This window comes from Mercenaria mercenaria, unplaced genomic scaffold (genome assembly GCF_021730395.1).
Source record: "Mercenaria mercenaria strain notata unplaced genomic scaffold, MADL_Memer_1 contig_3383, whole genome shotgun sequence".
Lineage (NCBI taxonomy): Eukaryota > Metazoa > Mollusca > Bivalvia > Venerida > Veneridae > Mercenaria > Mercenaria mercenaria.
This window is the reverse complement of record NW_026461514.1, coordinates 6535-26777: the sequence shown is the minus strand read 5'-3', so window position 1 is coordinate 26777 and position 20243 is coordinate 6535. Positions and strand designations below refer to the sequence as shown.

The window sequence follows — 20243 nt, the reverse complement described above, 5'->3', positions numbered from 1 at the left end:
TCCAATATATTGTACTTTTATAGTTTTATGCTCGCTTAACATTTAACATATTTTTGCGGACATTGTCAAAAAACATCAACACATAAACATAAAGCAAGGATGAACATCGAACAATATCATTAAGTAAATAATAGTAATAGTAAAAACAAGAACCAGCTCACGGATATCTATCTCCTCCACGAATGGTACTGAAATGCATACCAAAAGCGGGTTGGCTCTTTAAATCAGTATAGTTACAGTTGGTTACTTTTAGTCCCTAAAAACCAATACATTGCGATTTCATTACTGATTTGTTGTGCATTTAAGCTGTTCATACAAAATAAATAAAGTTTGGTCCATGATAAAAGTATTGATCAGTTGTTTGTATATATTTTCATTCATATTCCTGGTGGAACGTTCATTTATTTTCAGAGAGATAAATCACAGAGACCGTTAAAACTGGCCAGGGAAAAGGCAAGATTTTATTTGTCCTCCATAAAACAGAAACGATGTAATAAAACTCTATGGTCACCGTTTAAAAATGAAAATACAAATGAAATACAGACGCCAATGAAAAAAAGTTTTGTTGGAGACAGTTAAATAGTACAATTGTAACACGTCTCTCTTAGTATTGCTAGTCCGTTTATTTTCTTTCATTGGTGTCTGTATTTCATTTGTACATTTATACATTGATACCACACCCATTAAAATCCGTTCACTTTAGCTGTGTCTATCGCTCGCTAAACATTGCCTACTCGTGTACACTAATACAAAAATGTTGGAATAAGGTCAGCGTACGCCGTTGAAATACGGTCCTATATTAAGAATCGTTGTATTCTTGGCATAGGGTGTAAAGACATTTTTGATGAAATATGTTCTGTTTATGGGCATAATGAAATATCTTTTTCGACAGTTATTCGTTGGTTTAAGAAATTCAAATGTGGATTAGTTTCAACAGATATACACCACATGGCCGTCGGCCGAAAACAGCAACGTCTGCCAAGATGGTTGCTAGAGTGAAAGAAATAGTTGCTACTGATGCAAGATACACCGCTAGGCAAATAGCTAGTATGGTTGGCATCTCATAAGAGCAGCTCATACAATTCTGAAACGTAATTTGAAAATGAGAAAGATATGTGCTAGATGGATTCCCCATCTGTTGACAGATAAGCAGAAAAAGGCACGCGTGCAATTCGCAAACTTGTTGCTTAAACAGTTTCCAAATTACAATGCACGATCTTTCGCAAATGTCGTCACTGGTGACGAGATATGGGTTCACCTTTTTGAGCCCAAACTAAAGATTCGGAATAAAATATGGGCAACAATGTCTGGCAAAAGACCATGCATTACAAAGCGGACCATGAGTGTCAGGAAGGTAATGTATGCCATATTCTTCACAACAGGTTGCTGTACCTAAAGGCAAATCCGTAAATTCGAAGTTTAACAAGACTAAAGATCATACAACGATTCTTAATATAGGACCGTATTTCAACGGCGTACGCTGACCTTCTTCCAACCATTTTTGTATTAGTATACAGGAGTAGGCAATATGTAGCGAGCGATAGACACAGTTAAAGTGAACGGATTTTAATGGGTATGGTATCAATGTGTAAATGTACAAATGAAATACAGACAGCAATGAAAGAAAATAAACGGACTAGCAATATTCGCCTGACCTTGCCCCGTCTGACTTCTTTTTGTTCCCAAGGCTTCTGGTCGAAACTTTGTGCAGCGCAAACACCTCGGTTCTGCAATATTCCAGTGTCTTCATAGTATACCTAGAAAATACTACAAAAAAGGTTTCAAGGATTGGATTAGAAGACTGAAAATTTGCAAATCAGTTGGAGGTGAATACTTCGAGGGGACCAAATAAAATTTTCATTGAAATCTATCAAGGATACATTTTTATGTGCTCAGATGCATTCATATTTGAACAATCCTCATAAAGAGTCAACCCGCTTTTGGCATGCTGTTCAGTACCATTCGTGGAGGAGATAAATGTCCTTGAACTGGTTATTGTTTTTACGAACTATTACTATTATTTACTTAATGATATTGTTCGATGTTCACCCTTGCTTTATGTTTTTGTGTTGATGTTTTTGACAATGTCCGCAAAAATATGTTAAATGTTAAGCGAACATAAAAATGTATTATATATATTTAGTACAAGATATTAGAAATGGCGGGTCATACAATGATATAAAACTCTCCAAATTTATTAATTGTTAGGCTTTAATGATTGTTTTAGACGGATAAGACTTCGCAAGTAAGACACAGAACGGTATCCACTTGATTGCGTTGCATAGCGACCCACTCGAAACGGCGTTGCATTAGGTTTTCGGCCGATTGTTTAGAAACAACCCTGAATAATTCTTTGAAAATACACACGCTTTGTTTTAAGAGGTAGCCCTTTACATAAAAAGTGTTTTAACAGTTACTTGCTCCCGATAAACACTATATTTGAGGCGATATTGTCAAAAACTGTCAAAAATTTCCTTCCCCCGCCGGATTGTACAGAAGTGTTTGAATAAACGGCACAAATCTCAGCTAAATAGACACATGTGCTAAAATATAGACACATTTGCGCTCCAGGTGCACCCATCGTTTTCATTTGATTCGTTATTTAACGGGTAGAAATTCCTTTAAATCATACTTACAATACCGGAAATTTGTAGTATCGGCCATATTTCTCCACCTGATAGACGTAAAATTCACCGCTCAAACAACGTTGGAACCACTTGATCTGATAAAGCTATGGCCAGTGTGGTACTGCATCAAAATAATTTAGAGCTGTCAGCAGGGTGAAAAGAAAGTTTATGTTGGACTTATCAGTTCTTTTCCCGTCATAGTGAATATACTATATATAAGTAATTAAAAAGGTATTGCATGCATATTGAAAGGATTTTATGGTACATAGATTTCGGATATCTAATAAACGTTTGCCGATATTTGGCCGATATATAATTTAATTAACATTGAGCTGGTCCATTTTGGTGAGCGAGCTATGTTTTTACATCCGTATTTTTTCCATGTGGTGTTTTATTCTGTTGACATACTAGAAATGTTGTTTTAAAATAATTCGGACATTCCTGTTCTGACAATAATCACAAACAAGGAGATATATTTTGAAATATAATTTGCTTTTTCAAGAATTAATTTTGGCTGATTCTCTGTTTAAGTTCATATTCTTATCCAACATTTTTATTTAAAAAAAAAAATCCGGTAAAAAGCGTTACAGACTGTTACTTTTATTTACAGTCAGGATCTACATTATATATACTGATCATACATGAGAAAGCATGATTTATTATGGAATAAAGGAATCTCTAGTGCACCAGCTAACAATACAGCGAGCAAGTATGCAAGCCTATATTCAGGTTTTACCATAATTACCTCCCTTTTAATTATGTACTTCATATCTTTGTGACCGTTTGTATGCTGAAAATTGATTATCTCATTTGAAATGGAACGATCATTTAAACTTTAGTCTTAACTTTACAGTAAGTTAATTTGATAAATCTAAATACATCAAAAGCTAATGCAACTAACTTTGACTGATAGCAAACGGTTTTACTGCATGAATTAGGACATTGAATTTGCTATTTGCATGTAACAGACTGACATCTAGGCAACATATTTTCAGAATTTACACTGAAGTTTGTAATGTAGCTTAACCTTGATAGCTGACCTAAATGAATTGAGAATTTGAAAGATTATACACTGTTTATATTTAAGAAATAATAAATCACAAACTGTGATTTGTCGCTGGGTAAAATCGTTGTTTGGATTTCAGATGTGAAGTATTTACATCACGAGGGCACAGCTCCGTGTGATAAGATAATCAACATCTGAACGAACATGAACGATTTTATTCAGGAGTAAATTATAGTCTGAGATATATTATTTCAATCCAAACACGTCATCATCAATGATTATTAGTTATGTCCTTAAAGATATTCACCAAATATTTGAGTGTTATAATTAATTTATTTATAGCTCGATTGTGACAAAAGCTTAAAGCTTGTTCGAAATTCCTTCGAGTCCGCGTCATATGGGACCCCAGTTGGGCTTGAACCCAAGACCGCCAGGTTGAGCGGCCGGCACCTTAACCACTAGACCACCGCTCATTCAAAGTGCATGTGTTGCATAATAACACACAATTTCGGTCAGGTTAATAATCGAGTCACGTTAGAATATTTGGAAAAAAACATTCATAACACAAGGGCTGTGTTTACATGCATTATGTTAATGCATTGTTTAAAATTAATCGTTACCCTGCTAAATTTCTATAATAAACTTGTTCATCTTTTGACAGTACCATTAACTAAAGGATACTGACTGAATGGGGAACAATGCAGATCTTGATCAGACTGTACTGGTCAAAAAGGAAAAATCAGTCATGTTCAGCATGATAAAGATTAAAGATTGGTAAAAGCTAAAATATATTTACATTTACATTTATTTGCAGTAATCATATGGCTGTTTCTGTCCCATTGTACAGATTATGTTAAAACTTCAGCCTAACATCACCATATAGTCACACTTGTTGGCGTCAAAAGTGTTTATTTTCTTGTGTTCGTCAAGAGCCTAATCAACAACTGGTAAGTTTTATTGTTTATGTATTCTTGCTTTTTTACAGACTTCATAGTTTTTACTTACTTTAAATTTATTGCTTATAACGATTATCGTGTAGTAAGCATAATGTATAAATAAATTTATTTAGCAACTTAAATGTATACATGTATCGAGGATTGAGCGCAATACTGTCGTAACTCCTGTATTTAAAAGGAGTTACGGCAGTATCGCGCTTAAGGAGCACGCTGTCCTAGTCACAAATTGTCATAAAGTTTCAGTCAGCGATACAAAGTTACAGATTACTGCCTTTCTTTAGCACAGCAGAAGAATGGTTTGGATATAAATACAGCTTCAATATCAAAGTTTTCTGCCAATCTTGGGTCACATGGTTTTCCTTTTCCCGATGGAAACACGAAATTGAAGCGTTGCAATAAACTTGAAATATAGAGGAAGTAGCGTGTTTTAGCAAACATCTCTCCGGGACATTGACGTACGCCGTACCCGAACGGTATCAAGCTGAAATAGATAACAGTAAATGTACATTGATGCAAGTCACCTCTCAATGTTAAGAAGCGGAGGTATGTTATAAAACAGTAATTGAAAAGTAACATCAATGTAATGCACTGCAATACATAAAAGTCAAATATATAAATGGTGTGTAAAAACTTCGTTCCTATTTTCACCATAGGCTTCATTTTCAAAGGAAGAGGCAATTAAGTGCCTCTGTAATTTAAACATTCAAACAAGAACGCATTCAGTTTTAGAAAATTGAATACAAATATTATAATTTCTGGACTAACTGGATTCTTTGTCTATAAAACATATATACATTGAAATCACTCAATTTCGAAAAGGCAAATATTTTCACTGCTACCATCCACTTAATTATACAGTTTACATGTACTGGTCACTTGAATAAATTCATGGTTCTGGCTAAAGTTGCTAATAGGTATGTTCATCAGAAAATTAAAATGTTCAATCAATATTAGTTACGAAATTGAAAAACTAGCTTGTAAAATATTCAGCAGCTTGATTTTATCCCAAATGGCATTATCAAAACTTGGTACACTTTTTAAATGTGAAATCTAGCTTACGGTCTACATGCCAAATTGCATTTAATGACATTCTTGTATACTTAACAGGTTTTACAGTAACAATACAAGACGTGCAACAAAATCCACTCGACACTATACAGTTTATTAGGCAGGCTGTCAAGTGGCCTTTGATGAATAAGTAGGAAAAAAAGTAGGAACTGTTTCAGCAAAAAAGTAGGAAAATAGTAGGAAATAGCAGGAATATTTTGGTAAATAGTAGGAATATTAAACGGTGTTACCTAAAGATTTGAACTGTTTTAGTACTCACAACTATACCTAGAAGACTGCAATTCATCTTGTCAAGACTCTACTTGTACATTCATCAGCATGTTTTGTTTATTTATGTATTTAAAGGAATTTAAAGCACCTAACATACAACATACATGTAATGCTAAATCAAAATAGCACTTAAATACATTTTTGGTTGCGGGTGTATCCCGCTACCAAAGTTACAAGTGTATTTCTGACAATCATATAGCATCTTTATTTTATTCCGAATCACATCCAAAGGATGTTCATATGCAACACAAAATAGTCCCATTCATGAACAATGCGGATGAATTATCAATGAACAAGCAGTTCTTATTTAACCTGTATCCACTCACACTGACCATTTAGATTATATTAGATCTATCAATGATAAAGTATTCCACCCCATGGTTACATCACTAGCTAGGTCAGGCAGAGTTCATCTTAGATATGAGGCACGTTAAATTTGTATTTGTTTCTCATTCATGTATATTCATACACTGGCATTTAAACAGAAAATATATCTATCAAAAAGCCCGCAACCATCAGACATTTCAAGGCTTTGATTACACAATGCAATAGCTATAACTTTTTTCTCATTATACAGTCTACTGACTGGCCATGGTTTCACATTTAAATAATGTAAGCTAAGCAGTATTCTTTTTAGTCCAAGGGAACAATAAAAATAATGTATTAAGCATTATGGTTGTGTACATGATCATTTTTCAAACTAAAAATTCATAAAAACTGTACTGTTAGATGATTCCATTTACAGCTTATATAGATCTATGTACATAGTAAGTAAGCAATACAGCCACCAAGTCTAATACATGCAACTATCTAACATGTTGCAAGTTTCAAAGCATTAACTTTGATGCTTTAGGAGAAAAGTTGACCTAAACATCAAACTTAACCAAGAAATGTGATATTTTCTAAGTCCAAAAGGGGCCATACTTCTTGCAAAAACATGATGGAGTTATGTTTCTTGCCGTGCAGAGTCAGCTATTGATATGGTGAACAACTGTTGCAAGTTTTTTAAGCAATAGCTTTGATAGTTTAGGAGAAAAGCTGACCTTAACATTAAAACTAACCAAGCAAGGCTAACGCCAACCCTGACGCCAATCATTATGATAACAATAAATAATCATTTTTTTAACCAAATGAGATAGCTAAAAGGTAAGAAGACAGCAAACATTTCAGCAACAGTAGTGTTGAGTTCCCAGTTTCCTTCCACTGTTGTCTAGCTTCTCCATCAAATGATTGAATTTTGTTTTTCCACTTGGCATTTTAATTCTAGCCTATTCTGTCAGTCATTAAAATTGCATGCTTTAGTATACTGTTATAATAACGGGTTTAGATACAAACCTTCACCACAACATACCTATTAATCAATCCTTCATTACACTTAATATGTACTTAAAGTACTAAAAAAATGTTAATAAGCTATACTGAACAGCAAAAGAAACTATCCAAATGTATAACTGGTATATTTTGAAATATTTTTTTTTTTCAAATTTGAATTGTTTCTTTATACCAAAATTACACTTGAAGATCTTCACGTGATAAATTTTTAAAAATCAATCAACCGTGAAGTCAGTAGTCCCACAATAGCCGTTTGAAAGGCTATATCTTCTGCGCGTCAGTTGCATTGTAACATCCCAATTGGGCGCTCGCGCTAAATCTGATTCAGTTGTGCGGTGCAACCAACAATATTTTTTAGACTTTATTCTGTTTTTCGAGTTAGCCAATTATCAATATTTCCAATGACAATAAAATTTCACAAAAAAATTGTTAATTACAGGCGCACGTGAATTTCATGCGAAACGGCTATTGTGGGACTACTGACTTCATGGTTGATTGATTTTTTAAAATTTTACACGTGAAGTTCTTCAAGTGTAATGTGATATGAAAAACATAAGTGATTTATAAATCAAAGTTTTTAAATAAAAAATACCTCAGTTATAAAACTGGATAGTTTCTTTTGCTGTTCAGTATATTAATTGTTTTGTTTCTCAGCCATAATCATCAATCTGTAATGACAGAATTAAAATGATGGCATGAGCTATCAGCATTCTAACAAATTAAGATAATTAGAAAGGAAGATAAAGGACTTCGGACACTTTCTATATGAATTTGCCTACTCAAAGAGTGAAAAATAAACCACTAGGTAATAAGTATTTAATTATATATGCCATCAAAATACATATTTCAGATTATTTCTTAAAGTCAAATTTTCAATATTTGTTTCATAAAACGGTGATTTTTATTCTAAATAGAATTACGTACCCTGTTATATCAATATAAAAAGTGTTTTGCTTTATATAACATTGTTCCCACCCGTGCATCAAAACCATATTTGGTCAGCATAATGTAGATATTAATTGTACACATTTTCTGTGACTATTGTGTTGATGCAAGGGGTGGAACAGTACTTTTAAACAAAAAGTATAACTACAGGGTGTTCCCAAATGTAAAGTAACCAATACTTTTTATATTCATTTTTAATAAATTGATAGTCACATAATTTTACATATGTTTGTAACTCAAATACTATACAAATGTTTGAAAGAGTACACATAGGCATGTTATACATTTATAGTTGTGAGAGAAGCAAATACTGTGAATTCATTATTATTCGTTGGGTTAAATTTTCATTGGCTTATCCTGGTTGTTTGTTGCAGTATATTGGCAAATATGTGCTTTAACATACTTGCAACACACCAGGTAATCTTCTGTATGCCCCCTCGCGATGCGCACGCCACTAGCGATGAGGATGTAATTTGTTTTCCATTTTGTTTTTATCATTTTTTGTATTTCTTACATATTTTTCATTTCTATATTTTTTCATCTTCTTCTGTGCGTTTATATTTATTTCTTTTAGACACATACTAAATGTCACACGCATTCATCACTTCATGTTCTTCCTTTTGTGAAAACTGAATTGAAGACTATTCTTTGTGGCGGACTAGGCCTAAACACCATAAAAAGAGGCGATATTTGCACTGTGCACAGCAGTTAATCTGATCCTGACTATAGTCTACCTAACAGAAATAACGCTTGGCATTGTTATGCCTGTGATGCATAGGTCAAGAACAGTAGCTTCATGGCAGGTCATATCAGTTACGGTTTCACATTCAGTGTGATGCCACGAAAATTATGTGTCAAGTCGCTTTCAATGCAGATGGCATATATAAATACGGCTAGACGCGAAAACGAACTGAAAGGTCCAGCCGAGTTTCAGGTGGATTTTTATGCAGCGACCTGCTTCTACTTTAGCCCTACAAATGACACATTTCGAATGTGTTTTGCTAACAACTTCAGCCCTGATAAGACAACATTATCTTTAGACTGGTTGTTATCAGACTTATCCCGATTTAACTTTTTCCGATACCGCTTCCTTAGGCAAGCCCCACAAGGAACTGTCATTTCGGATACATTTTTATTACATGTTCAAGTCAAATGAGCCGTGCCATTAGAAAACCAACATAGTGGCTTGGCGACCAGCATGGATCCAGACCAGCTTGCGCATCGGCGCAGTCTGGTCAGGACCCAAGCTGTTCGCTTTCAAAGCCTATTGGAATTAGACCAACCGGTAGCGAACAGCATGGATCCTGACTCGTCTGCGCAGATGCGCAGGCTGGTCTGGATCCATGCTGGTCGCAATTGCACTATGTTGGTTTTCTCATGGCGCGGCTCAAATGTTATCTGTGCCACTGGTACTTATCCCAAGCAAGAACCAACCCCACGGCCTTGATAAGATGACTGCCTTTTCTTAGTATTAATGTTATACAGCACACAAATATTTGCCATCACTTATAACAGAATTATACAGATATGTACATGTACTTAAATAACTACCTGAACCACTGTTATAAAACTGACCGGTCACTTATACATGCATACTTATTCACATATGTAATGCACCAATAACTTTATATTACGAACAGTGTATAGATAAATCAAGTACAGGTTGTTTGCAAAAATATCGTTCTATTTTTTATTTATTTATAGTATTTTAATCTTAAAATGTTATTTTGTTCTTAAATAAACAGATTTTGTCACTTTATTCGACTGGAATTCATATATTTAAAACTTCCGTAAAGTGATGACATTGTATTTTTACGGAAATCAAACATTTAATTTTTTCAAGAAAATATACCCTGGCCTAGATAAAGTAAGAAAAACGTCTTGATAGGAACAGATACAAACCAGTTTTTGCTGTAATAAGTTAACTTACACATTGGTTTATCATTGACTCGAAACAATTTGGGTATTGTTTAAATACTTAATGAGAATTTTGCCTTCAAAATGTAGGCTAGAAGCATATGATAGTGTCCGAAGTCCTTTAAATTTGATCTTGAAACATATCTATTTTGAAATTTAGTAAGAAAAAAGTTTGTTTGTGGGTGTTTTAAAATTCAATATCTGAATTAATAATAATGGGTAAAAAGATTTTACTCTTTTTTATTTGAAAAAAAATCCAGTTTTATTTTGTGCTTTTTACCAAAGTGACACATGCATTGTACATTGTTTTTGAATTTATATCTGATTTCACAGTCAGAGTCTTGGGCTGCATAATAGATTATATTACATGTAGTTTTGTTGATATGAATAGGGCTGCAAACTGAAATATGCTGCCATACAAAATATTTGTCAAGAGGTGATGTAATAATGACTAATTCAAAGGTATGCAAATCTAATCAATTAATTCTCTACATAAACGAAAAAGGGTAGATTTCAGCAAATAATTAGAATAAGCTGGAGTGAGTATAGCTGGCTATTATATTTAAGCTCAACTTTCTATAGTATATAAGCTGCAATTAGTCAAGGCAAAGCAGACTATTACCAATGAATCTCATCACAAAATTATTGAAGTTTTAAGACAGTTCTAGAATGTCTCTATTGATTGACATACTGGTAATGGAAACATCTTTGTTTTTCCCAGTTAAGAATTAAAAGATTAATCTTGAAAGAAATAATACTAGTATCTAACAATTTAAAATCTGAATTTAAAGACACAGCTATCCAGTTTAACTTTATTTCTCATGTTTAAAATAAATATAAACAGACTAATATGTAAACTTATAAACATTTTTAATAAGAAAAGATAAAATCTCAGCTAACACTGGGATAAACAAAAGAATCCCTCGTGAATGCCATCATTGGGAATAGCTGATTCAGTTTTGTTAAATTGATACAGTACTTTCGGCGATGGTCATGTTCGGCTGGAATCAAATCTCCGTATTTGTCGATGAATCTTTCCGGTCTGAAGGTCCACGGATCTCCCCATGTCTCCTCGTTATGATGCACATACCAGAGGTTCGCAAATATCTGCCAATATATTTCACGTTTTTCACACATTTTCTCGTTTGAGCTATTATCTATAACGCATTTGACAATAAATTTGTGTAGGCTAGTCCATCTCAGTTAATAACATTTCTTAGAGCGTGCAGTCATGTTTTTGACTTAAACGTACTACCATAATGTCTTCGACAGCGCTAGCTAGAAGCTACCTAGTAACAAGTTTACTTGTTTTTGCTCAGAATTCAGGTTTTGTTTTAAAGCTAATACTATAGTCTCACTTATATTAGGATGTTGTTAAGACTTTGATCGTGCCATTTTCGTATTTAAATATATTATATCTGATATGTCTTGAAATAGGCATATTTGGTGTTCGGCATTGGGAGTTAATCACTCCATAACAGCCTATCGTTTCTAAAATTCCACTTTGACTGAGCTGCAGTTATATTTATTTTGTGTCCCCTTTTTTGTATTTGTTGTGTTTCTTGTTTTCCGTAATCTTCTGTAGTTATTTGTTAGCTTTCCATTTAATATTTATATATATACATTAAAATGTATGTGATTTATATACCACTGCTCTCTCTAGCGTATTAATATGTGTTAAGGACTCATCTTGTAGGGGTAGTTTTTAACAATACTATTCTGTAATCGTTGGAACATGGTTAGAGGTGAGGTCGAGTGGTAATAATAATCCAGCTTTGATTCCCCGGCGGCGTTTTGACTCTCAGTATCCTACCGAGTTCCTTTGTTTATTTTTTTTTTTTTTTTGTGTTCCGTCTTCTTTGGATTGTTTACCATGTCAATTAAGAAAGAATATATCTCATTGTGTGATTTGTGGTTGAATAAAATCATTGTCTGGAGTTCTGATGAGAAGGAATTATATCACGAGGGAGCAGCTCGAGTGATATAAATACGTATCTGAACGGCAAACGATTATTTTATTCGCGAGCAAATCACTAAATGATATTTCAATTATCACACGTTACCAAGGCATTTAGTACATCCTTGATGACATTCTTCAAATATTTACCTGTTTTCTGTTGGTTCTTTTCCAGCCCACAGCTATGCAGTTTGACGTTATTACGAAATAATTGTGACGTCAGAAAAATGTATACGCAACCTACAGTCTTCTTTGTTTAATAGAAAAATGAGTCGGGTCGCATTAGCATTTAATTGTTCTGCCATATAACACATTAACATACAGGTTTTCGTTTTGAGGAGGTTATTAATTCATAGTTTCTGGTTGTAAAATTTCCATTTTTTTACATATAATTTAACTTACAGTGCTGTTTGCTGGAATGTCGTACCCTTCAAATTCAATGTGTTCTCTACATAGGTGAGGCAACGTAAGCAAAGCCACTGACAAATACCGATGAACTTCCATTTCAAACGCTAGGAAATATTTACACCTATCCCTGTCTGCAAAAGTTGGCAACCTGTCTCGACCAACAACTGTATCCAGTTCAGCTTGAATCTTGGTTTGGCACTGAGGGTAGTTCAATAGAATGAGCATTGTATTGGCGAGAGCCGCCCATGACGTCGCCAAGCCTTAAATCAAAGTTTATTAGAACGTTTTAAAATGCAATCAATAATCTCATCAAATGTGGGAGCTGTGGTCTAATGGTTAATGTGTCGGCCGCTCAACCCGGGGGTCGTGGGCTCGAGCTCTATTTGGGTAACGATAAAGCTTGGTTTTTCAATGAAGCTGTCCAGAAAGGGGTTAAAATAAGCGTCAAGCTCAAATGAATTAGTATAAACTAAATCGGTTTCATATTAAAGAAAGAGTACAGCTTTACTATGTATAGAATGATATCATTTCAAAATTATAAAAGAAAGAAAATTCTGCTTTAAAATCTGAAAACGATTACACTTGTCTTTAAAATAATAAATAGTCCATCATCAATATCTCTAAGTTGATACTTTTTGAATACTGCCAAACTTCTTCTATTTATCGTCCAGTATTACTGCTTTACCGACGCAATATAAAAAATAAGAAGGTACACGAAGCGCAATGAATACTTTTAACATTTTTGCTACAAATGTTAGATAGCTGAAAGTGCTTTCTACATGAAAAAGTTTACATACCTTGCACAAATTTATTACATCTTAGATACCGTTTCTAAATTTATCATATATTTACCTGCATCATTCTATGGTTTCTACCAGCTGTGCAATGATTATTTCGTCAGTTAAGAAAATCTCAGTGTTTGAGTGCATTTGATTTTCTTGTTCGTCCAAGAAATGATCTACAATCCCTCGCTTTTGGCCAGAAATATACGTTTCCTGGAAACATAATACATGTACGTATAAGCACAGACTGCAACTGTGTAGTTTTTTTCTGAATTATTAATTATTGCATGCATCAATGTTATATAAGAACATGTCCTTCTTTCTCATAAAAACACAAGTTTTCAGGAAATATATTACACATATAAAGCAACAGTTCAGTTCTATTTGTAGTTGTCTGAATATGTGCACATACAAATATCATATGACCGACATAGCGTTTTTATGTGTGTTTATTATGTCATAAAGTCACTACATGCACATTTCTAACGACTCTGACCTACAAATATCCTCGAGTTAATAAATATCACAGTTTCAAATGAACCAGTTTTGTACAATACATAACATGTAATTTTACTACTACTGTAAATGTTGTACAGCGAAAATTAAACGTTTATCGTCGTATAAATAATAGATGCAAGACAACCATAGTTTATAGTTAAACTTTGAAAAACATGCACGTGCGATGTGACGTCATTAAAGTTTATCAAAGCTTGGCGTCGATCAAAATTTCTTTAAAATCGGTAATTTAAGTTTCTAAAATGTGCTCAAATGATAATATTGCTTAATTTTCGGTACAGATCAAAATCTAGTCTACACGACTATGAGTTTTAATTGCTTGCGCAATTCATGGTTTTGGCAAAATTCTTTGTCATGTTTATACCCATGTAAGAACAAAAACGTAACATTCATTCCTTGATTAATTGTAAAACAAACCTTCATATCGTAGAAATATCTCTTAGCAATTTTTCCGTTTGCCTTCTTTGCCTTCCGAAATGTGTCTCCATATTTTCCCGGTAGGTAACGAAGGAATGGAAATGTTGTCAAGACAAAATTAACATAAGAACCTAAAAAGAAATCATTTCCTCGTACATGGTCCCAAAACAAGTTGCTATCAGGGTCATTATCAGGAATTGTCTTTCCACACAACTGAAAATGCAAAATACACTAATATGACGGTTGTCCAATGAATACATAGGCTTTGTTGTTTGTTGCAGTTATAAGGAATTTAGAATATCTAGACCGTTTGGTTAAACTAGACTCCACTTCACCTCGATGCAAATTAAGGTTACGCGGCAAAGTCTGGTTATATGCTCGAAATATTACTGGTCATCATATATGAATCGAGGCCATATCATAAAAAAGAGATTACATTGATTGGTCCGATGGATTTTGTTTCTTGTTTTAGAATGAAGGTGTTGCTGCTATAAAATACCGTGATAACCTGTCAGCTGTACTCATTAAGATAGTATGGATAGCATGATGTCATACAACAATGCTCTTCCTTGACGTTTTGATTCCTTGAATACAAAAATATCCGCAATTGCAAAACAGTTATCATAAGAATTAATCTCAACTCGGTGAACCTATTTTAAAACATTTAACTAACATCGCCTGAACATTTGACGTAAAATGGTAATTCGTTTATGAATAAAATGACGTTTTCGTCTCGGGAAATCACTTGTGGCCTGCCACAAAAATTAACTCTCTGCCAACGAGCAATTTATGGCACCTAGACAGCGTAAAAATAATAAAATTGATCACGAAAAATACCGTAAACACTGTTAACGCGATGAAGACGACGCTAACGTAGACTAGGAATCCCACCCATAATTAAGCAGTTGCCCACAAAACCCTTGTACAATGTATAATGCAAGATAACATTTTCAAATTTGGAAAATTTCTGCAAATTCAAAAGGTTTTTTTTTTTTTCAAAAATGATACCAGTTCAATATTTGCATGTCCCATCAAATTTTAATGGTTACGTTGGAAAATTCCTTTAGACCTTGCGCGTACTATCGTAATTAAGTGTCTGTTACTCCGTTGAGAAGAAAACTAACTTTATAAACAGAATCAGAGGTTTGCACTGTGCACTGTTTTGTGTCAAACATTTTCAAATATGGCTATCCATGGCTAGTAGATGCTTTTTATTAATGTTGAGGTTAGTATGGTCACGGTACATGAAACCTTAAGGACACTTCCGACAATTACTGGTGCGCAAAATTTTGCAAAGTTGCATGTCTGTTACTTATTGATTATCTTTTGCGTTAAATATAATGACGACGTGCTGGTTTCGGACAACTGGGTGTGAAAATATTTAGTTGGTACGAGGCTAACCGGTTGGTTTTTAGCTGGAGGAAAAGCAAGAGCAATGAAAACAGAGATGCCTGAGGTATGTGTTATAAACAGAGTTTATTTATACTATTGGGGATATGAAAGTTCAGAAATACAAGAAAAAATCCATCGTGAATTTTTTTAGAAGGATACTATATTTACGAAAAAGTACTCATATGTTGTACGCTGAAACCGGATGATACCTTATCGATATAACTATTGTTTGGTTGTTGGAATCGACTTGTAACGGGAAATCAAAATAAATTGTCATATAAAATTTATCAATATATGAGAAACAAACCTAATTTTAAATCAAAATGGATAAATAAGATTAAAGAAATTTTAAATGAAGTAGGAAGATATGATATCTGGCTACAGTAGGACACTTTACAAAATAAATCAATTCAATATTTAGTAAAGAAAAATCTTTTAGAACAAAATTCGCAAAATTGGCATTATACACTTCTTAATACAAATAAAGGCAGAAATTATTTATCATTCAAAGAAACTGTCCAACTCGAAGATTATTTTATTAAGCTTAACCGGAAGGAATACCTAAGTATGCTTAACTTCAGGACAGGTAATCACCATTTTCCCGTTGAAACTGGTAGATGGGTTGATCAAGATTATACTGAGCGCAAATGTTAATCTGTCGAACGATGTAGCGGACGAATAGCACTATCTACTAAAATGCCCATTTTTTGATGATGATCGCAGAAAGTACATTAATAGATACTATTACAGTAGGCCGAATTCTGACATATTTAGAGAATTATTAACTTGTACCAATGCAAGTCAGCTGAAGAAACTCAACAAATTCATATCAGTTTTGTTAAGGACAATTAAGTAACGCATTAAGTCTCTCCTTATTTTCGTTTTTTAACAGACAATTATATGTATATAAAGTTATGTATAAATTTTCTTTTCCGATCATTACTACCCATACACTGACTGTATATTATGTTATTTTTTTCTTTTTTAATACAGTTAGATCTATGAATGTAAAATTTACCTTAGATTAATTCCCCTTCCACCTAATGTCCCTACTATACTGACATGTTTACAGCGTATTTATTTTTAGACAAGCATTTGTAACTTTCCATTCTATCATTATTCTCTTTTCTGCGAAATTCAGATGCTATTGATTGTATTATAGTACACAGACGGTGACGCAATCATGTTCCGTTTCAAATATGTCATTTACAAATTTATTTATGATACAGTAGGGCATTTACCCCTTTCCCCCTTGCTCCACTAACAAAACAATTATGCTGTTAATCATTTATCAAAAGGTACCATGTCATGTGAAAATTTCTTTACATGTGAACATTGTATATGTATACCCTTATGTTATGTTACATGTAACTAGAGTTAATAAAGTGATTGTTATGTTATGTTATGTAATACTGTTGTTATATAAGTGTAGAAAATCACTAGCACAAAGTATTTTTGTATAAATATTTGATCTAGAAATGAGTCATTTGATAGGAATGATTAGGTGAATATTTTAGAGAAAAAGCAGGGATATTATACAATTATCGACTTTTTCATAGGTTGATAAATCCTAATATCAACCTATGAAAAAGTCAATAATTGTTTTATTACATGAATAGATGTATAGCCAGACATGTTATTACAATTGTATTCTCATTTTTAATTGGACAACTGAAACTGGAAATATTGCCATCTATTTTTAGACCATATCAGGTTGATATTGGTTTTAAAAACACCTACTTCGATCTATTTTCATTATCCTACTATTTATAACCCAAGATAAGTTAATATGACATTTACTCATTACTTTTCGAACCGTTTTCAGCCATTCAGAGAAACAATAGAATACAGACATGTAATAATAAAAGTTATTCATTGCTCGCTACTTTTTGGTATGAATTTTTTTCCTACAAACAAATGAAATTAAGATATTAGTTCTCATGATGATATTATTATTCCATTGATAATGTAATACACCAGACACTAAATTGAAATGGCAATCAAATCAAGTTTGTCATAAAACTTGATTCATAGTTTGTTTCAGTTCTTGGTGCTCATATTTTAATTCCTAATATATGAAATTGCTCGTGACCTGGTCCTGTCCATATTGTCGAAATTGGTAACATGTTAAAATGATCACTGAAATTGAAAGACTCTATATTGAAGTACATATATGTAAAAGTAGAAGGTTCATATAAGCCTTAAATGGCCAACTTTTGAATTTGTTGATAACTGGAAAAAAATATACATTGCTTGCTACGACAATGTTTATTTTGTATACTGAATTTACCATAAAAATACACAGGATTATTATTTTGTTCCACATATGTCACTGAATATTGCTGAAATTACAGAATTTTGAAATATTTGTCATATTTTGTTCTACATAGCAATGTTTCTAGTAGTGAACACAGTCAAAGACCATAAAATAATATTTTGACCAGCATCTTACACAGTATTTATGGACATTGTTTTCGACAGCTGTGCCTATATTCAAAATTTCAGATTTATTTAAAACTTCTCTTAAAAACTGAATATTTCCCATACCCTTAATGTTTGAGTGTTTTCATTTACGTCAGATATTTTCTTCACTAATGAATGAATTGTAAAATATGTCATGCATTTTGATAAAAGAATACTTCTTGATGAGGGAAAATTTGGAATTTACTCTATATAAAGACTTCCAATTCTTCGGCCATTTTTGGACAGAAGGTAACCATATCCTTTTAAAAACATTCTGTCCGTAGGAAATGTCTTTAAAAGAATATTTATGATATATCCTTTTTGTGCCAAGGATCAAATTCCTACGACGTAAAATGCTCAAATACACCCTCAAATAAAAATAATAGCTGACTGTGTTTAATGTTATTGACTTTCAATCTCTGCTTTTTTAAAATATCTCTTTCAAAAGTTTCGTTGTCGAATATTGTCAGTGCGTCACGAAAGGCTATATCAGATTAAGAATTTTTGTTTTTCATTCAAACAGCTCAAAAATGTGACCCAAGCTTATTGCGGCAAAGTTTATATATGGAGATATCAAACAGAGACTTGCAATGTAATATTGTTATGAAACTAAGAAACATGCTGAATGAACAGAGCAAATTGAACCTAACAACAATATTCAGCCAAATGATTATACTTGTCGGACATAAATACAAAACTAATGAAGGTCATCCAGGGCCGAATGATTAAGGTCGCTAACTTTTAATCACTTGCCACTGACTGATACGTATTATACACCACCCTTGGGTTGAGAAAGGCAGCTATCTAGCTTTTGGAAAGTCAGTGTTTCTACCCAGGTGCGCATCAATGCATATAAAATGTCCGGAGGGTTAACTGGGGGATCTACATCCACAATCAAAAGCTGGATCTTAAATGTTTCAGTATGACCAAGCAAAGACGAAAACCAAAGCTTTGAAAAAAATATTGCTTACATCCAGAGACATCACATTAGATAGGGACCGCTGTAACAATGATACAAACTCGAACTCTCTTCCCGACTTGTCCTCAAGCCTTTTAACCAGCTTTGCCATTTCGACCATAATATTATCCTTTGAATTTTGTGTTCCTCTCATATGGAGAGCTCGTACATAGTTTTTCCTTGCAGTTCGATAGAAGACGCCTGAACCACTAGGGGCAAAACCCAGAGACTGACTGTGACAGCGGAAGTGCTCGCCATAAAACATTTCTCCTCGATCACCAAAATATCGCTTATATTTTTCACCACCAAATGCTTTACGAATAATATTTTCACTGTTCAAAACAATAACATTGTCCATCAGCATTTTAAGTCGAAAGATCTCTCCAAATTTCTGTGCGTAGTCCGTAAACTTAAAGTGAATTGTTTTATCGTTGATTTCAAGAATGTTTCCCACAATTGGCAGTCCTTTAGGGCCATTAATAGCATCACCTCTCAGCTTCCTCTTCTCAAGAAAAAAATGAAGGATTACAATTCCTATAAAAATGCATAAACATTCTAACAACATCTTTCTTACTCAGCTTACGACAGACTGGTATTTTTCTACAAAATACAAAAAAATCTATAATAAGTTGAAAAGAGTCCTAAATTCAGTTCAAATATGCAAAAAAGTACAACCGATCATTTTATTCAGTATGTCAGCATAATCATCCTCAGATGTACTCAAGGATAACTGAAGTCAATCGCATTATAATGTAATTAAACTTACTCAACTGCATAATTAAGTGGCATGATTACTGTTACATTGACATACTATGTAACACTGGAGTTACCAAAAAGGAATTAGATATGCACAGGTTTACACAGATATATATATATAGAACCTGTCCATATTCCACACATGTTTCCCACAGTTGGAAGTAACGTATCTAGAATACAGTATGGATCAATGACCCATATACACTTAAATATTTAACAATGATAATTAAATGTTTTCTGGGAAAACAAATGCCAAAAAGTCATTTTGAAAATGTTTTGCCCCTGTGACACTGAGCCATTAGCAAGGTGAAAATCAGTATTTTGACACGTACATAGCCATGTCCGCATTTTTAAAAATATTTCTTTTGGGCAAGTAAATAATCTTTCAGAAAACAATCAACTTCAAAGCCAAGTTGTGCACAACAAGCGAGCAACGGCGTACGAAGCGGTAGTTTTCTCTCTATCCCTTTTTT

The 20243-nt window shown here is 33.4% G+C and overlaps 1 protein-coding gene across 1 annotated transcript; it reads right to left on the bottom strand.

Moving 5' to 3' along the window:
- Positions 1-13566: 13566 nt before the first annotated feature.
- Positions 13567-19548, bottom strand: LOC128553012 (vitamin D(3) 25-hydroxylase-like; the record flags this gene model as incomplete). The annotated part of the gene is made up of 3 exons (XM_053534117.1): positions 13567-13662; positions 14202-14414; positions 19028-19548. Coding segments are annotated over 3 exons (830 nt in total), but the record flags the coding sequence as incomplete, so codon positions are not given.
- Positions 19549-20243: the final 695 nt, after the last annotated feature.